At 37.4% G+C, this 19,853-nt stretch overlaps 1 protein-coding gene and 1 non-coding gene across 2 annotated transcripts; both read right to left on the reverse strand.

Moving 5' to 3' along the window:
* Positions 1 to 3,588: 3,588 nt before the first annotated feature.
* On the reverse strand, positions 3,589 to 4,238 carry LOC112937871 (uncharacterized). Its single transcript, XR_010739695.1, has 2 exons — positions 3,965 to 4,238; positions 3,589 to 3,893 (listed from the first exon to the last, which is right to left on the reverse strand). It is a non-coding gene; the product is annotated as an uncharacterized protein (transcript).
* A 237-nt stretch (positions 4,239 to 4,475) lies between these two features.
* On the reverse strand, positions 4,476 to 14,726 carry LOC4331114 (transcriptional corepressor LEUNIG_HOMOLOG). The gene is made up of 18 exons (XM_015767388.2): positions 14,473 to 14,726; positions 14,335 to 14,366; positions 14,153 to 14,250; positions 12,197 to 12,306; positions 11,823 to 12,118; positions 11,638 to 11,713; positions 11,437 to 11,548; positions 11,009 to 11,058; positions 10,621 to 10,923; positions 10,438 to 10,533; positions 7,270 to 7,488; positions 7,023 to 7,164; positions 6,852 to 6,961; positions 6,626 to 6,775; positions 6,187 to 6,342; positions 5,956 to 6,072; positions 5,457 to 5,654; positions 4,476 to 5,027 (listed from the first exon to the last, which is right to left on the reverse strand). Exons 2-18 carry the CDS (start codon positions 14,364 to 14,366, stop codon positions 4,884 to 4,886), a joined length of 2,409 nt encoding a protein of 802 aa, XP_015622874.1. The 5' UTR covers positions 14,473 to 14,726; the 3' UTR covers positions 4,476 to 4,883.
* Positions 14,727 to 19,853: the final 5,127 nt, after the last annotated feature.

A 19,853-nucleotide genomic window follows, 5' to 3' on the forward strand; every position in this document is an offset into this window, starting at 1 on the left:
TATACTCACAATTTGAAAATTTTGAAAAATTTGAGTGATTTTGTGCATTAGATACCATGGTGCCCGGGCACCATGGTGCCCCATATGAGTGTCATATATATATATATATATATATATATATATATATATATATATATATATATATATATATATATATATATATATATATATATATATATATATATATACCTAATTAAAAAAATAAGCAAAGCTTCCGGTAAAAAAAATTTCGTCCGTCCTTTCCTTTTTCACCGTTTTCCTCTTTTTTTTTCCGATCCGTTTGCTTTTCGTTTTCCTCTTTTTTTTTTGGTTTTCCGTTTTTTCCTTTCCTTCCGTCTACTTTTTTTTCCCATTTGTTCTCGCCCCTTTTTTCCTTTTTTTTCTCTGCCTGCTTTTTTTTCCGTTTCTCTCCGTCTGTCTATTTTTTTCCTTCCATTTTTTTTACCTTTTCCCTCTTTTTTCGTTTTTTTATCCGTTATTTTATTATTACTTTTTTTTTGGTAGGATTTTTTTATCTGCCATATTTTTTTCGTCGTTGGGTCAAACCCTAGCGTTGTCGTCACGTCGACAAAAATCAATTAGTTTCCCATGCTTTCCCTCATCCAATTAGTTGCAAAAATCAATTCCCCACTACTCTCTCATCATTTTCTCATGATTTTCCACATTCAATTCTGCTTTAATTCACCGAATTTAATCTCTAATTGAAAGTCATTTTTATCAAGTTTTGCGGATTCACTCCGATTTTGATAAAAACAAAAAGAGGAGATCGAGTGTATCAAAAGTCCTCAACCAATTTTAGAAGATCGAGACAGATTCGACCGAATTTGATGGGGATGATCGGTTTTGGCATCGTATGGACATGAGACTGTCTTCTAGAGGTTGAAGACGGCAGTTGACTATGTGAGCTGGAATTGCAGCTACACTTGTGGGTTAGGTCTTAGAGAGGCAAGAGAGGTAGGCCCAGCAGAGGGAGGTAGCAGACTGGGCTAGGACTATAAAGGAAATAAGGAATGAGTATTTGTCCAAAACCAAAGAAAAATGTACAGCGATCCAAAAATAATTTTACCCGTTGCAACGCACGGGTATTTTTTCTAGTGTGTATATATATATATATATATATATATATATATATATATATATATATATATATATATATATATATATATATATATATATATATATATATATATATATATATATATATATATATATATTTGATACCATATGCCCGGGCACTATGGTGTCGATTCATGGATATATATATAGGGGATGAGATGAGATGAGATGAGGACACTGGGCTGTGTATTCTATTAGGAGACAGTTTCCGAATTAGTGGGAACCTATTGATGAAACCGAGTGGTTAAGAGGCAGCAGAGGACGACATCGATCTAGAAGAAACTAAATAATAGTACGACGGAGGATGAACAATAGATCGATGCTGGTGATGAACTTAACTGGACCATCCGATTGTCATCAAGGGCATGCAAATACTGATGTACTCCCTCTATTTTTTAATAGATGACGCTGTTGATTTTTTCTTATATGTTTGATCATTCGTTTAATTCAAAAAATTTACGTAATTATAATTTATTTTGTTATGAGAAAAAGTCAACGACGTTATCTATTTAAAAAACGGAGGTAGTACGATGGACTGGTTCGTCCTCTCATCATCAATCAAAATCATCTGGGTACTACGTACGTCATATATATGGCCGTGTGCATGACGGCATGGCAATCGGATCTCTATATGATCACGAGATAACTGAAGGATTGGTCTTCCAGTTTTTGTCCTGACACACAAAAATCCTAACGAAAAAGAGACATATGGTGAAGAAAGCTATTACCTTTTTTTTTCATCAACTAGGCCTAATTTTTTTCATCTATTCCAAACTTCAAGTTTTCTGTTAACACGTTTTTCAAACGGTTAAATGATATATTTTTTAACAAAAATATTCTACATAAAAGTTGTTTAATAATTTTTTTTAAATTTGTAATAGTTAATATTTAATTAATTATGTGTTAATGAGTTTATTGTTGTTTCGTGTGCAAAGAAAATCCTTCAAACTCATCTAACGAACAAATCTACTGGTGATGATGGATGAAATGATATTCCAGCGTCGGTGATATCGATGTACGTTGTGCTTGTCGATAGTCAATAACTGAACTGTGTGGTACATATATATACGCATATGCATGCAACAGATCATACGTATCATCTAAAATATGATCTGTAGCTGTTGGGATCCCCCGGCTACATGTAGATGGATGCAAAGCTAGCGTGCGTACGTACGTAGCGAAATTGAAGTAGAGGAAAAGTGTGGCTTGTGCGTAGTGGTATAGTACAGTGGTACGCGTAGTTGTTGGATCTGTGCCATGGCGGAGGGACACATGAACGTGGACAGCTAGCTAATAAAAAGGCAAAAAAGGAATGGAAATTTCGGCGTACACGTACATTCAGTAGCAGATCGATTTGGGGGGAGGGGGGGTGGGGGGTGAAAACGGTCAGGGAGATTCCGATCGACCGGGCGCCGTTTCCTTCAAGGAGTATCGTTTCCGAGTTCCGATCATAACGTTTTTTTGACTATTTTTTAAATTTTATTTTTTCTAATTTCTTTCTGTACCATATTAATGTTGATATTGAATAGTTTAAATGATAAATATGGTTAATTACCGGTCGATCGAGCATCGTTTTCGAAGGAATGCTACCGATTCCGACCGTTTTCACGATACATGCGGCAATAATAAAATCAGCCAAATCTCTGCCAATGCAAATGCAAGCGCGATAATTATGGTTGAATTGAATCGCACGGGTTGTCCTCGACATTATTCGGTTAAAATCAAACTACTGGCTGGCCTGGCCATGATCGTGACGCCGGCACAGGCTATGCCACGAGAAAAAAAAATTAAAATGAGCGGTACCCTCTCCGCCCCATAATGCACGATATGTACATATTTTTTTAAGCAGAGATATGTACATATTTTAAGATTCGGTTCTTAAAATATTTAGCTGACCACTAATCTAATATAAATTAAATTTTATTTGACAAAAATATTACTTCCTCCGTTTCACAATGTAAGTCATTTTAGTATTTTCCATATTCATATTGATATTAATGAATCTAGATAGATATATATGTCTAGATTCATTAACATCAATATGAATGTGAGAAATGCTAGAATGACTTATATTGTGAAACAGAGGGAGTATTTTTTAGCATTTGAATATACTTTCTTATTGTTATGATTTCGTATATTGTCGTATACGAAGAAATTAAAATTTAAAGATTAGTTTGGATATCATGTCAAGTCTTGTTATGCCTTATACGGTTGGTGTGACAGAGATAGTATATACTCCCTCCGTTTCAAAATGTTTGACACCGTTGACTTTTCAGCACGTGTTTAACCGTTCGTCTTATTAAAAAAATTTATAAAATATGTAAAACTATATGTGTATATGAAAGTATATTTAACAATGAATCAAATGATATGAAAAGAATAAATAATTACTTAAATTTTTTGAATAAGACGAATGGTCAAACACGTACTTAAAAAGTCAATGGTGTCAAACATTTTGAAACAGAGAGAGTATTAGATTGCCTACTTATTCCTTGTGTATTGTGAATTTAGTACAGTACACGATGATGCATGTGTACGTATATCTATATTTCTCCTGGAATGAAGAAAACAATTAGAAAAAATAATTTAGTCGATGGGGCAGCAGCAGTAGAACTGAAGATCATGGAAGGTGCAGAAGCCATTATTTTGTCCCAGGCCAATGCCGATGCAGTAATCCGTACAGCCCTTGGGGTCGCACTTCTCCATCACCTCGCACTTTGGATCATCCAATATCACCACCGTCTTGCTGCTCCCCACTGCCATAGTATTACGTATATCTGCCCATTGATTAATTTTACTTGTTAACTGCACCCACGGTTGGTTAATCAGACACAAATTAAGCGATTACCTGGGTGTTCTCTGGATGCATGGCAGGAGGAAACAACAAGAAGAAGAAGAGCAGCCGGTACAGCAACAAGAGCCAGGCCAAACGGCGCTCTCGACATGGCCATTGCTCCTGAACCTGATCCTCTTGCTCTCTTTGATGCTCTTGATTTTTCACTTGCTCCTGCCTTCTTAGTCTGCCTTGTATACATACTGATATTATATTTAGCCGCATGCTAGCGGCATCAACGCTCCTGACATCTGCTTAAATGCCAAGATTTGCTTCTTCAATTGTTTCCCTTGCTGTCCATCACACAGGCTGTCTTTCACACGTCTGCTAAAAATAGAGTCGGATTGAATGCACATGGAAGCGTTCTGATAACGATCATCCGTCACACTATCTGCTGGACTTTACAGAACAAACGTACAGACTGTTAAACATCAGCGTACATAGCTGCCTGCAGAAACTTACAACTGCCTGCGATAGTCCCTTGTTGTTAACATCACTGTACAACATAATCTCAAGACTCGGGGGCTTATATATCATCTATCAACCGCCGGACAAATTGCAGCGAGTTCCCATTAAAACACCGAATATTGTTACATTTTACATCTCATACTAGAACATTAACAACATGAAACAGAGAGCCAACTTTAGGCCTTCGTTCCTTATCTTCCTTTTGTGCTACATCAACATCTATCATCAAGGTAAAAAAAAAAAAAAAAAAAGAAACAGCCCCTCCCACAAACTCACTGCAATACGCACTGAACAGCTCAACCGCGACAATCGCCCGGCTCCTACTCTTCCTTATTTGCCTCTGAGATAGTAACACAACTCAACCAGTACATCAAACTCACCTCCATTCTATGACTAGCCTAGGCTGAAGAAATCCAGTATCAATTACCTGGAACAGCTATTCTTATCTCTAGGTACGTTATTGTTGTTACTTCCACAACTTGACAGAGTTGTCGTGGCTCGCAGAAGCCACCGTCCCGTTCACTGGCGATTGCGCCAAGGCCGCAATTAGACCTTCATGGGCTTGTATCGTCATGCTCTGGTTCTTTACCATGTTCCATAGCTCCAGGGACTGCATTGTTACAGTGTCCATGAGAAATTTACAGCAAACAAGGTACAGAGTGTTCATCAGAAGTAACGATTCTCAGATTCCAAACCAAATATCAGACTATGCCTTGGCTTGGATATTACAGCATTCTGATGAGAGCCATGCCACAGTTCTTGTGGCGGAGAACTCAATGCCAAAAAATGAAATGCCACTGCATAACGTGGGATATGGCAAGAAATTGCGTCACTGGCAGGTCTGGCACTAGGATAGTTTTTTGTGGCGTTGGTAAACCAGCAGCGTTGTTAAAAATGACCATGGGATGTTGCAAGATGAAAAAAAAAAGGAATCATGTCTAAAATTGATTGTTAGAAACATGTCTCTCCCTATCTTTCAGGGAAAAAAAGGGTAAATTTTACATACATATGGCTAAACTGAAAGAAAATCAGTAGTTACCTGGTAGCCTCCAATAACAAGGAGATTGGCATAGCTTGGGTGGAACACACAAGAGTGGAACTTGTTTCCATTGGAGCTAACCTCATGAATGCACTCTCCTGATGATATTGACCAGACCTTAACCAAGTCCTGACTGACAGAGGCAAGGTACTCCCCACTGCTGTCCCAACACACTGATTGCACATCTGTGTTATGGCCCTGTGATAATAAAGACTTCAGATACAAGATCACAGGCAAAAAAGGATAAACAACAGGTTCCCACCCCTTCTGAAACAAGAGGTATACTACAAAACATGGAAATAAAGATGTGCATGTTTTGAATCATAGATTTTTTATTTTTTTAAAAAAAAAACAGAAGAGCAATAGCTCCTCCCCTTTCCATTAAGAAAAAGCTAGTTCAGCTACAGGAAAAGACAAAAATAACTGAAAACATCCACTGCGGGTTACACAACAAACAGTGCTGAATCATAGATGTGTTATTGATTTTCAAGAACAGAACCTGTAGTGTGTATTTTTTGCTGTGCGTTTCAACATCAAAAATGGCAACCATAGTCTCCGCAGCAGCTGCGAGAAACTGTCCAGTGTTAGGTTGGAATCGAACTTGGGCAGTACCTCCCTGTCCAACAAAAACAGAATCAGATGGATGAACCTAGACCATACAAACCATGAATTCTTCATAAGACAAAAGGTGCCGAAAACGTCTTAAGCAAACAAAAAGAAGATGGCAAACCTTCATGGCACGCATGCAGCTAAGCTGGGTCAGATTCCAGTACCGGATTTCACCATTGCCATCACAAGAGCACAAAAGGTCCGTCTTCTTTGGATGAAAATCTAAAGATGTGACTTGGACATTATGCCCAACAAACGTATGCAAACAGAATCCAGGCTGCAAAACAACAATTTTCATAATAAAATTAAATGCAAGTACATATACGGAACTTCAGATTAATAGGTTGGACATACTCAACTCTCAATGCCAACTAATAATCGTGACCACAAATATATACTTTGTGCTGTCAGATATTAGTGATATGGTATATTTGTGAAAATTTTATTGCAATGACCAGTGCATTAAAAGAAAGTGCATGTCACTAATTGTGGGTACCATTGCTCCAGGAAGAATAATCTCCTATGCCACTTTCATATACATATACAAAAACATAACTTACATCTGCAGCATTCCACAGCTTAATAGTTCTATCAAAGGATGATGTTGCCAGCTGGGAAGAATTAGGCCGGAAACGGACATCAGTAATTATGAGGCTGTGTTCTTCTGATGTATACTGGCTCTGGAAGGTGTCCATGTTCCAAAGTACAGCCTAAGAGACAACAAACAAGTTACCATACTAAACCCACAAAAACCAGCAGTGTAAAATGAAGTCCATTTACTGATACCTTCTTTTCATGTCCAGCGCTAGCCAATATCTTGCCATCTGAAGAAAAATGGCAACAGACAACTTTGCTATTGTTCGTGCGCAAACAATTAACCTCATTGAAGGTAAAACCTAAAAACCAAAAGGTGTGTTATTTCATGTTTACAGAATACGGAAAACATCAGGGTATTACCTTTTGAAGCCGCTGGGTTAGGCTCTGCAGGACTTCTTTTAAGTGCAGCAAAAATATCCCTTGCATCTCCATCATCATTGGCTAAGAATGATTCAACATTATCTTCCAAAGAGCCAACATCACCAAATGGCTCGAGATCATCCTGTTAAGTACAGAAAATACGATGCTTATCATCTGACACAAATAATCGTTACATACATCCAACTAAACATCTTGAATGAAATGAGAAAAGTTGTAAGCCTGTAACCATTTGGTTTGAAGAGGATGCTAGTCCTGTTCCGTCAGCACCATACATCACTAAATTTTTCGGGACGTGGCGCATATTGCCAGGCATCCCAAGTCCATCTCCTGGGGTATGCGTGGATGGAGTAGATGGTGGAGAATTGGTTGAAGGGCCAACTGTATTCCCTGTTCCAGTACTATTTGCTGCTCCTGAAGATGTAGGTTGCTTTCTTTTTCTATTGCTCTGGAGATAAATAATAATAATTGTAGAACAAAAAAATGGATATATGGTAAGGGATAAGTATGTGAAAATAAGCAAAATGAAAATTTGGAAAACATACACGCAGCCAGTTAGCCATGGTTCAAAACTTAAATTAGTTTTCCCTGTGACCGTTTCATATGTATCCCCTGAAAAATTCACATGTAGCTCCTAAAAATATAGAAACGTGTATTAAAGCATCCAAATTTATGTGATGGTGTTCTACTTTCAAAAAACTAGTTGGGCAACCCGCGCAATTGCGCAACTAGCATCAATTTAAAATAATCTATTTTTACACATGATTTTATTTAAAACTATCATTCCCGTGATTCTAATAATTTCATAGTTCTTAAAAGTCACATCAGTCGCTACCTCTTACTCCTTTGACACCTTTTTATTTGCTTACTCGATCTACCACTACTTCTATTCATCATCTTTAGAACTTTAAAATTTAGGCCTTATAGTTTTTAGAGTTCATTGTCTTGTTAGGTCTCGTTTTCATAATTTTTAGAAGTATTGTCAAACATCGCCAATTTACTACTCTATGGCCCGTCCGCTGCCACCTCTCTTTATTATCATTGGGATTTTAAAAGTCGAACATAATTATTGTTTATGTTCTTTCTTACTTTCTATAAGTCTCGCCAGATCGTTAGTGGCTTCGCCCCTATACACCTCTACAGACTACAGCCTGCCCGCTGCCTCCCCTCCTTATTGTCATTGAGATTTTAAAAATCGAACATGATTATCCTTTGGGTTTATTTTTACTCTCCATAAGTCCCGCCAACTGTCGTGACCACGCTACTTAACGGCATGCCCATCGTCGCTCCTCTTAAACGTCATTGGGATTCTATTTGGGGTTTTGTTTATAGTTTTTAGATATCCCATCAACCGATAATTTTTATTCATAAATTATATTCCTACTTGAACTCTTATAATTATTTATAAATTGTATTCTAGTTGAGCTATTATTTTTCTATTTCTATTTTCTGAATTTATCTTATTCATAAATTATTTGTTATTCCAAACTTTAATTAATCTCGTCATGTGTTCTAGATTATCTCTTATTTCAATAGTCTTTATTTTTTTATTACAAATTTTAATTATTTATAAATTGTATTCTAGTTGAGCTATTATTTTTCTATTTCTATTTTCTGAATTTATTTTATTTTTTATTTCGAATTTTAATTAATCTCGTATTGTGTTCTATATAGACTATTCTTTTAATATTTATTATTTTTTTATTTCCAAATTCAATTGTTTCAAAATTGTATTCCTACTTGAACTCTCTTTTTTTTTCCAATTTTGGATTTTATTTGATTTTTTATTTTCAATTTTAATTAATATAGTATTGGTTTCTTATATGGACTCTTATTTCAATATTGTTTATTTTTAATTTCGAATTTTAGTTATTTTCAAATTGTATCCCTACATGAACTCTTCTTTTTTTTTTCTAATTTAGGATTAATTTTATTTTTATTCAGAATTTTAATTAATCTCGTATTGGGTTCTTATATGGACTCTTCTTTCAATATTCCTTATTTTTAATTCCGAATTTCTGTTATTTTTAAATTGTATTCCTACTTGGACTCTTCTTTCTTTTCTAATTTCGCATTTTATTTTATTTTTATTCCGAATTTTGATTAATCTCTTATTGGGTTATTATATGGATTCTTCTTTCAATATTACTTATTTTTAATTCCGAATTTCAGCTATTTTTAAATTGTATTTCTATTTGGACTCTTCTTTTCTTTTTCTCCGATTAATGTGGGAATTTCTAGCCCCTACAACGGACTTGGTGCCTTATTTCAAGGTTGTTTTAATAATATAGTAGATAAATAGATATGTAGGTTGTATGACAAATTGGTCTCTTGTATATGCCAAAGAGAAAACAGGAGCAAAATCTGTCGACTTTTAGTAGACAGGTAAAAAGAAAAAAAAAAGACGTCATCCATAGCAAATAGGATGACAGTGGGTGGCAGCGACCGCTAACCCTGTGGGAGCTTTGTTCAGCACATAGCTTAGCCCGTTTTGTTTTCCTTGCCTACCTTCTGCTTTGGAGTTCAGCTCTTAGTTTAGTTCTCCTTTGTTGTTAGTGTATTTCCCTAGCTCCTCTCCCTGCCACCCCAGTAGCCATTGAGGCGCACCACAGTTGTATTAATCTTCGTCTAATATATTGACATGCAAAGCTATTGCATGTTCACAAAAAAAAAAAGCCATGAAACTGTAATTAATATTGGATGTGTGTAACTACAATAATCTGGCATACCAATTTTATATCCCAGTCATTCTGCTGTCCTCAATATTGCCTTTACGCGATCTTACCCTTGGAATTGTTTTTAAAGAAACCCATTGACCAAAAAAATCATAGAAAACAATACAAAGGCTGCAGCGAATGATCAACACAAAATCTAGTCTTATCACCCCAAGATTAACAATATGATTCCTATTACACACAATACATCTAACTAAACTATAATTCACAAGATCTATAGAAAAGAATCAGAAAGCTGCAGGACATCGCCAACAGAAAATAGTCTTTGGGCTTTATAGTTAGTTTGTGGTTGCTATTCCTGTGCTTAGGGATCTAGTCGGTTAGGAGAATCTTTGCTGATCCCAGTAACATTTTCTTTCACGTCTCTAATTTAAACACCTCTAACTAACTCCTTCGATCCAATTGAGAAAAGCCAATGCAGTGCCCAACGGAGCCTCAAACATCATTTTTTTTATTCAGCTATGAACAATCAGTACATCTAACTCACTCATAATAAACTACTATGCTTAATTTGCTTGCAAAAGTGCAATTGTAGAGGCACAAAGTGATGTTTTGTTGAGCAGATTTAAAGTTTGAAGTTTGCAGCAATATATGCACACATCTGCTAACTTTCAAGAAAAGAAAACAAATCCAGAGGTTAAGCCTGGGCGAATTGTCAGTACCTGTTGCATTTGCTGTTGCTGGCTTTGCTGCTGCTGTTGTTGCTGGCTCTGCTGCTGCTGCTGTTCCTGCGGTTGCTGGGAAGATGTCTGTTGTACCTGAATAACTTGCAGGTACAGTCAGATGGTTGAACACTAGAGACAATGAAAACACAAACAGAAGTGCGCTTCCAAAAATAAACCAACCTTTATGAGATACTCTTGGTCTGACCTAACTTTGGGTGAACTGGATTGCATTGGGGAACTAATACACCCATCAGTTCCAGCAGGCTGTCCATCCTTACCATTCAAGCCACCCCTGGTTAGTGCTGTATATCTCCGGGGATCCAAATCCCCATAGTTACTTGAGTTGCTAAGATTGCCTTGTGCTTGGGCCTGTGCTAAGAATTGTTGCTGCTGCTGTGGTGACATAAGTTGAAACTGTGACTGTGTTGAAAGAAATGGCTTCTGCATTTGAGCACCTAAATTTGGTCGCAATTGGTCAATTCCCTGTAGGATGGCAGCACTGGCATTAATTGGTGATTAGATAGTAATAAAAACATGAAGAAAGGGGACAATAGATAAATGAACTTACAGTTAATGGCCACCCTTTCAATGGTAGACCGCTTACTCCTTGGTTTAGTCCTGTTAACAGCAGAAGAAGAAATTTCAACAATTGACAAACAAAAAGGACATCCAAAAAATCAGAACAAACAAAACGAGAACAGGATGGTTTTCTACATTGAGAACAACAACATTTGCTTTTTAGACTAGAAATATATCCATGCAATATTCACCACAAAAGCCAACCAGAAACAGCATAATAATTAATTCAGTACTTGTTTAATATCCATTTGTTTTGGCAATTTATATTTACTATTCGCAACCTTAGATGTTACTGTTATTACAAGAATGACAGACTAGTAAATCGATTGTTGTTAGAGAAGGCAAGTAACTCCACATTATTGCAGTTTCACTTTAGCAACAAAAGTGACCTCACAATATACATAGGAAAGGACTAACCTGCACCGCCCAATCCAGGTTTTGGCTGAATAATACCCTGTCCATATAAGGATGATGGGTCCATGGGCAAAGATCTTTGGGCAACACCCATATTACCTTCACTTTTTATATCCTGTTGGAAAGAACATCTATCTTTTTACTTTTACATTTTAATGGAGCAAACAAAATGACACAAGATGAGCACAAGAAGCAACAACTCACCATAGTTTGTTGATTCCTAGACTGGATTTGTTGCAGCGTTGTAGACACATTTCCGGGAGTTCCGGGAACTAATTGCCTATGAGATTAAGATATATGATTAGTGATCATGCCAGTAACATATCAAAATTCAATTTCTCCCATCTCTCTCTTATATAAAAGCTTATCAAAAACTAAAAGAGAATCACCCTGCATGATTTGTTGCAGCTGACTTGAGAAGAGCCATCCTACTAGCATCAAGAAGCTGTGATCCCTCAGAGTCCAAGGATTGAGGGTGCTTCAAGCGCTCTTCATACATCTTGGCAGCCAAAACACTAGCTGTTGAATGCCCCAGAATGCCATCAGAATTTAGGGTGTTTATTGGACCATTAAGTGAAGGATGACTTGCATTAGTTCGCTGCAGTTGAGCATGTCTGTGTTGTATTAGTTGCAACTGCTGCATCTGCATCTGCTGTTGGTGCTCTCTCGCTTTGATTTGCTGTGCCTATGTTTCCGACAGAAATACACGTGGATCAGATCAAGAGTAATAGATGCATGGCGACTTAAAAAATTCCCAGGATACCTCTAGGTATGCCGCTGCAACCTCAGAATGCTTCTCATTTGTTCTTGCAATAAATATATCCCAAAAAACAGACCACCACTCAAAGAGAAACCCTCCAGGAGCATCAATTGCTGCATGAGAAGAATTTACAATCATGATTCTTGAACAGGTAAAAGGAAGGGTCTCTACCAGGAAACCACATGCAGAACTTCTTGGAGTGGATATACGTCTAGTTATTTTTGCATTAACGTTAAAGATCTTCTGTAAGGAAGGGTATTTGGAATCTTTGGAGATATACTCTGCCCAGCAAGGCAAAAAAACTCACCTACCCCTTTCTTTCTTTTTTTTGACTAAATCACCAGGGGGAGAGCTTCCCCACCTGAATTTTGTCATTGCAAACATTTAGAAGGTTTACACAGAGAATTACATAAGATTTAGAATTCGTAGAGGGGAAGAGAAAATTCCTTTCCACAAGGAAACTACAGTTCTATCTTCAGCGTTTAGAATTTCCGCCCACAGGGCTGCCTCGCTTATACACCGTCGACCTACCCCTTTCTAACTTGCCAGGTTTCAGTAATCAAGAAGTTGATTTGGGACTTAAAAGTGATGGTATCATTTCTCAAAGTGTTAGGGATCTTAGCGGTCGCAATATGTCATCCACATAGAAGAGCTGAAGAACCATTTAGGACGGGAAAACCAATTAGAGTCAAACATTATGGAAGGATGAGACATGACACGTTATCACTCGGATAATGCCCACAAAGACAGAAGGTTACCAATTAGCCGTTTCTCATATGACAGGTTTTAGCAAGGAAGAAATTCATTTCAAAGTTAAAAAGGGCAATGCCACAGTTTTGCATTCCATTTACCAAGTTTAGTTCAATTCCTGTGTTTGACAATGTGTTCCAGTCCAGTTTGCTGGTATCACTAATAGTACCTACTGCGATACGCAGAACTATAAAGGAACTCCCTTCGTCCCAAAATATAGCAACCTAAAGCCGGATTAGACATATCTTAGTACTACGAATCTAGACAGGCCCCACAACACACAAATTGCAACAGCACGGTTTTGCACTGAATATACTAAGTTTAGTTCAATTCCACATTAATGGTTCATTAGTGGCTATAAATGTCAAGATACATTGTGCTAGATATATGAACACAACCGCAACCAAATAAGCAATGTAGCTTCCCGCCTTCTCCTTTGCATGTACTGCAAATCCATATATAGCACCCATGTACTTATCCACTACAAATGCTACCATTATCAGTCAATGTAACATTGCATTCAGGATATCGAATTGATTATGCTTCAATTCAACTAAATAATCTCAACAAATGAAATCACTGCAAAAATAGAAATAGTTACACAATGCACGGCAAAAACAAATAATTGCCACCTTCCTCAAAACCCAGCATGCTTGAGAGCATGAAAAAAGCGATCAACACAATCACGCCATCCTCTCATCCACTTGATAACAATAGGTCGATTTACATAGCTAGCAGAATACATACAGTGGAAATTATACCATGTACACAAGTAGCCTCAAGTCTGCCATCTCAGGATAAATAAATAAATAAATAAACGAGCCTCTCCAAGTTACTATCAACAAATTTCAAAATATCCTCCTATTTTAGCTTGAATCTCTGCCTATCCTCAGCTTCCATACCTAAATTTTGCCCCAAAATCTGCAAACCTCTTCCAATTTTCCGAGTTCTCTGTTCTAATTTGGCTGAAAATTACTCCCTGAATAAAATAAAATTCAAATTTCCTTCATCATTTTAGCACTAGAAGGCCCTCCCCTTCCAGTTCGAAACCCAGAATTCGCCCTGGTTAATCTCAAAACTCTGACACTCCACATAAAACCTCAAATCACCGTAACCACAAACTTACTTTGGAGATTGAAACGAGAGAAAAACCCGGCAAAAAAACAAAAGGGGCAGCAACTAGAGAAGCAGCGGATATGAGATGATTACCGACTGGATCAGCGGCGACCTTTCCCTCCGCCATGAAAGCCTTGGCCGTCGACTGCAAGTTCCTCTTCAGCAGATAGTCATAGATATACACATCAAGCCTGCACAACCAGCACGGGAAGGAAGGAATTAACCCCAAACAACAAAAACAGTCACCCAAAAAACGCATCCAAGTAGTAGCTTACATCTTATCTGCTTCCCAGTTGCTCTGCGCCATCTGCAAGCAAAAACAGATTAAACCGACCAGAACCAAACGCGGCAGAAATCAGCAACGAATCGAGCCCCAAATTCGCGTGAAACGAAGGGATCAGAGCCCACATTACCGATTGGGCGCGATCCCGCGACTCAGGGGATGCCGAGAAACCCCGCAAAAATAAAATCCGCTACGAACGAACACCGGTGGTGGAAGGATCCAATGCCCGATCGGCGGCGGCGAGCTCGGGCACGGGGTCCCGAAGGGGAGGAGGAGGAGGAGCCGGGCGGTTGGCGTACGAGAGAGCGCGCCGCTACTCCGAGCTCGCCGCTAGCTTTGCTTGAGAAGAAGCGAGGAGGAGATGAGAGAAAGAGAGAGAGAGATGGAAGGGGAGGAAAGGGAAGGGGAGGAGAGAGAAAGCGAGCGAAGGGAGGGAGGGAGGGAGAGGAAGAGAGGGAGCCAGATGAGGCAAGGCATGGGGTGTACGTGGGTTTTGAGTGCGGCTTGGTTCTTACAGTGGTGAACCCGGTTCGGGAAGGTTCGGATGGCAGACGGCCGCACGCATTTTTGCGCAATGGTTCATGGACAATAATGTGCCAATTATCATTCGCACCCGTTTACATGGGTGTTCAGATTGATATCATTTTAAATCATATTATTTTTTTATAAAGTTGTCAAAAATATATATGCATTTAGTTTTTTTCTAAACTTTGATAAATATATAAGAAATCATATCAAATTTTTGGTAATATTGCCAACTTACCATTATAATATGAATAACCCCTATATCTCGCACTGGTTTATATCTAAAGGTCTGTTTAGATTGTAGCTAAAATAAACCTTACAAAAATTTTAGCAATTTAGCAATATTACCAAGTTTTGACAGGATTTCTTTTGTATTTACTAGAGTTTGGTAAAAAAACTAAATAGATACACATGTTTGGCAACTTTACTGGTATGGTTCGAAATGGTATCAATCCGAACAACTTCTAAATACTACTCCCTCCATCTAGTTTTGATAGGCGTATTTTTAAATCTGAAAATTTTATTTTTAATAGGCATATTTCAATCCAACAACCTATCATCTTAATGACTTTCTCAAATTTAATGTGTGACTCTCCATTCTTCCACACAAGATTGGCTGTATGGGCATCGAGAAATGTAAATACTAATGAATCACTTGTCTACGAGGAAATATTAGTAGCATGTTTAAATAGATGATAAGTAGAATTACTTATTCTTGATCTGTGTGCCAAGATGAAATATGACTATCAAAAGTAGATGGAGGGAGTACTTCCTCCATTCCAAAATAATTGTAGTAGACGTGTAGTTCAAATTTGAATTACATGGATGCATTTATTATTTTTGGACGGAGAGAACTATGACTTTAATGGCTCGACAATGGATTAATGAACTTCAATGTTAGTCATATCTTAATATGGCCAAAGTTATGCTTACATTATAGTATTGCGTTTTCTGCCTTAAAATATATGCAGTTTTTAGCTATGAACTATATATGTTGCTATATTTTAGGATGGATGTTGTATTTAACAACTTTTAGTTGTTTTTTTTAATTGAAACAAGTTTGGTTATCTGCGGTTCACACCCTTAATTATTCTCGTTAAATGTTGCCTACGAATCATCTATGAGACCCCCGTTACCAGCTAAGATTAGAAGGAAAATGTCCATAATATACAGGAGTAGTATTTATAGGTTCCGGAAAACATTATATATCTTTCCATGAAACATATGATCACGCCTTTCTTTTGCTACTATAAATATTGCCATATTCAATCTATCACTTTATGGAAGTTTATTTTAGCCTTATTAGCTACAAACTCAAAGTTTCCTAGTTTTAAATAGTTCTTTTAAAGCCATAAAGCCAATCTAACACTAATAACTAATAGCTAAAGCTAGATTAAAAAACTTTTTTTGCGACGAAGGTACTTTTGAAGTGTTTGTATCTTAAAGGCATGACTCTATCCTTTAACATATGTGACTAAAAAACCATATGTTCATAGACTACCAAAGTTTAAAAACTAATTTAAAAGGTATAACCAATAAGTATAACCTAGAATAAGCATCGCCGTATACTAGATCATTCTAATGTGGGATTCTCCGTGCTATCGGCTACTACTCTCAAATACTAGCATTCAAACAATCCATGACTTTCACTCTAATTCGTGATATCATACTATAATATGGATTTCTGTATCTCTATCTCTATCTCTATCTCTTCTCTATCTCTATTATTATAAAAATTGAATATATTTTTGTCAGCACTTTGGTACGTCATTTGTGTATGAGTTGATTTGTAAGTTTGATCGCTTTTGGAAATACAAAAAGAGCTGTATAAGAAATCTCTTTAAAAAAAACTCATATACTAACTTAATAGTCTATTTAATAGCCAATTTATAAAATAGTTACTCCATCCGCCTCAAAATAGTTGTCGCTTTGGAGTTCAAATTTTGTCCCACAATACTTGTCACTTGTTAGTATTACTTGTCACATCAATCACCTCCAATTCAATTTTTTACCCATTCTATCCTCACCACTCTCGTGCTTCTATTCAAATAAGGGGCAATATAGTCTTTACTTCTCAAACCTTAATTTGTGTTAAACAACCTAGAAAGATAAGTATTGTGGGACAGAGAAAATACTTATAACATATAGTACACAGTTAATACTTGGTCTCACTTATCATACACACATGTATCTTAGAGCCCGTGATGTATATAGCTGGCTACGGATCTGTAGCCCGCTGCTATTCTCTCTCCTTTTTATCTTCTTGAAATGTATTTATAGCTGGCTTATAGCTTGCTATTATAGCTGCTCTGAGAGCAAGTATAATAGAAGGCTGTAAGTCAGCTAAATGCTGAGGTGGAGGAGAGAAGAGAGGAGAGAGAGAGGAGAAGTGGGCTGTAAACTTACAGCCGGTTTGGACACAAAAACCAAGAAATTATGTGAGAGAGACAAGTGGGCCCTATGGGCTGGTTTAGTTTGAGGCCTAAATTAGGCTTACCAATATTTGGCAATTTCAATAGTGTTTAGTGTCTATTTGGTTTGAAGCCAAATTTTGGCATGTCTAAGAAAATAAGCCATTTCAATAGTGAACTTAGGCTGTTTTGGCTTCAATCCAAATACAACTTTGCCTTACCAAAATTAGTCATGCCAAAATTTGCCAAATTTTGGCATTGACAAAATTTGGTAAGGCTTATTTAGGCCACAAACCAAACCAACCATATATTAATTGTAAATAGCTAATTATTATATGTGTGGGCTAAGAGCAGACTAAAAAAAACCTTATAGCCAATAAGTCGGCTATATTATTAGCCTTGCTATAAGAGCAGGTGCAATGGCAGTCTATAGCCAGCTGTAAACATATTTTAATGAGATAAAAGTTGAGAGAGAAGAGCAGCGGGCTACAGACATGTAGCCAGCTACAGCACGGACTTCAAGACGCAATGTGTGTATAACGGGTGGGACCATATATTAATAGTATAGGGCATGTTCGACTGCACTCATATGGCTGTGGTGCAGTCGGCCGGAACAGTGCTTTGTGTAAGCAGCTGCAGCAGCACCACTGTGTTGCAGCTGCTGCACATTGCAGCTGAACAGGCCCATAGTAAGCAACTATTATATAAATTAGCTATTAGATTGGCTATAAATGAATTGAAGCTAGTAGTGGGCTGTACTATTAAACTTTCTCTAACATCCATCCATCAGGTTCGGAGCCGGAGGTGTAGGGTCGGAGGCGCGGGGATTGGAGCACTTGATTAGGTCCGGATTACCATGGTCCTTGCGCTACCCCGTGCCAAACACCAAACAGGGGAAGTGACCAATCCGGTATAGGGACTCGCTGACGTGGCGCTAAGCCATTGCATCCCGGATCCGCTGCTGTGTGTGAGGGGATTTGTGAAAGACAGAGGTCAGAGGGTGAGGTGGTGATTTTACACAGTGACGATGTCTCTGACACTTGGGTTCCTCTGAGGTTGCCTTGGCTGCGTCACAACGTGTGGCTGTGTGAACTGATGCAAACGTGTGGAGATGACGAGTGAAAAGAAATATAAATAATAAATAATTTATGGGTAAAATTTATATATGTAATGCAAAGTAGTTTAAAAGTCAATACCGAAGAAACTAAAGTTCAAATTTTGATTATCAGGTTGTTGCTAATAAATCCCTCTTTTGGCACAACTCTGGATTTAAGATTTTTTTTAGCTGGGTATTCATATCTCTACAAATCCATAAATTTAGTTATGCCATTACATTGATAATATTTGAATAAATTATTTTTTTTCATTCTAAATAAAATTTAAAAGTTTAGACAGCTATAATTTAGCATACAAATTTCAAAATACTTCATTCGTCTTAAAATAAACCAACCTAAAATATGATGGGGTATTTGTTAACGCTAAAATTTGATAAGCCTCGAAGTCGTCGTCAGCCTAGAGTCAGTATCAGTTTTAGAGTCCTGAAATTGGCTGATGAGAATTACTAGTCGCCAACAGCTGGATTCTCAACGGATTCAGTTAGAAAAATAATCAATTAAAGAAAGCTTATCCAAAAGATGTCGAGTTCGAAGAAGATGCGGCGTGGCAATCTATCTATTAACTAGACAGAGTTAGTTAGTTTCCTTTTGATTTTAGAAAAGTGTGTTTAGTGTCCGATCAGGACTTGTATCTTTTTTGTTATCTTTACGAAACTTATATCGTGTCCGATCGGGACTAGTATTTACCAATGGATATAAATATGTACACCTAGGATCATTATAAATTATCCCTCGATCAATACAACTACTCTCTGCGTATCGCCACCCTCTTTTCTGTGTTCTTACTATATCTATATATTAACATTACATGTACACAATGTGGAATATGAAACCGTAGATTAATGAGTGTTAAAAGCCAAAGAACAACTAGATTTATTTAATCAATTAAAGATAACTAATGCATCCGGTAACATTGGGAAGAACAACATATCAGATCAATCACATAGAATTTATAAACACCAAATAGTGAAACAACTGAAGACGCAAAAGGAACAACATGACAATGGGTGAGAACCATTAATGGGGATTGTCACTCGACCATGGATGACGGAACAGATGTGCAACTCTACAAAATCATGCACGCGCAGGAACACCGGAAGCGTCACCTTTCGCTAAGAATCCATTGATTTCCTTAGCCGATGCAGCTGTCTACACACTTCTTGTTGGTGGCAGGATCCTCCTTAAATTCTTTGCTACGCCCTTCATTGCACACAACGCTGAATTTTTCCATAGTGGGATTTTTTTTCTCCCTCAGAGGCCCAAGAAGTTGCTTGTTTAAAATGATGCAAATGTCTACACAATGCTTGTTGTTGGTGGCAGGATCCTCCTTAAATTCTTTGCTACGCCCTTCATTGCACACAACGCTGAATTTTTCCATAGTGGGATTTTTTTTCTCCCTCAGAGGCCCAAGAAGTTGCTTGTTTAAGATGATGCAGATGTCTATACAATGCTTGTTGTCA

The sequence above is a fragment of the Oryza sativa genome, chromosome 2, assembly GCF_034140825.1.
Source record: "Oryza sativa Japonica Group chromosome 2, ASM3414082v1".
Classification (NCBI taxonomy): Eukaryota; Viridiplantae; Streptophyta; class Magnoliopsida; order Poales; family Poaceae; genus Oryza; species Oryza sativa.

What these genes read in the sequence shown, in the direction of transcription:
- LOC4331114 (XM_015767388.2), bottom strand. Translation starts at nt 14,366, where the DNA reads ATGGCGCAGAGCAACTGGGAAGCAGATAAGAT. An exon ending in AACTGGGAAGCAGATAAGAT is followed by an intron (nt 14,251 to 14,334) that starts GTAAGCTACTAC and finishes CTGGTTGTGCAG; the next exon opens with GCTTGATGTGTATATCTATG. An exon ending in TTGCAGCGGCATACCTAGAG is followed by an intron (nt 12,119 to 12,196) that starts GTATCCTGGGAA and finishes TCGGAAACATAG; the next exon opens with GCACAGCAAATCAAAGCGAG.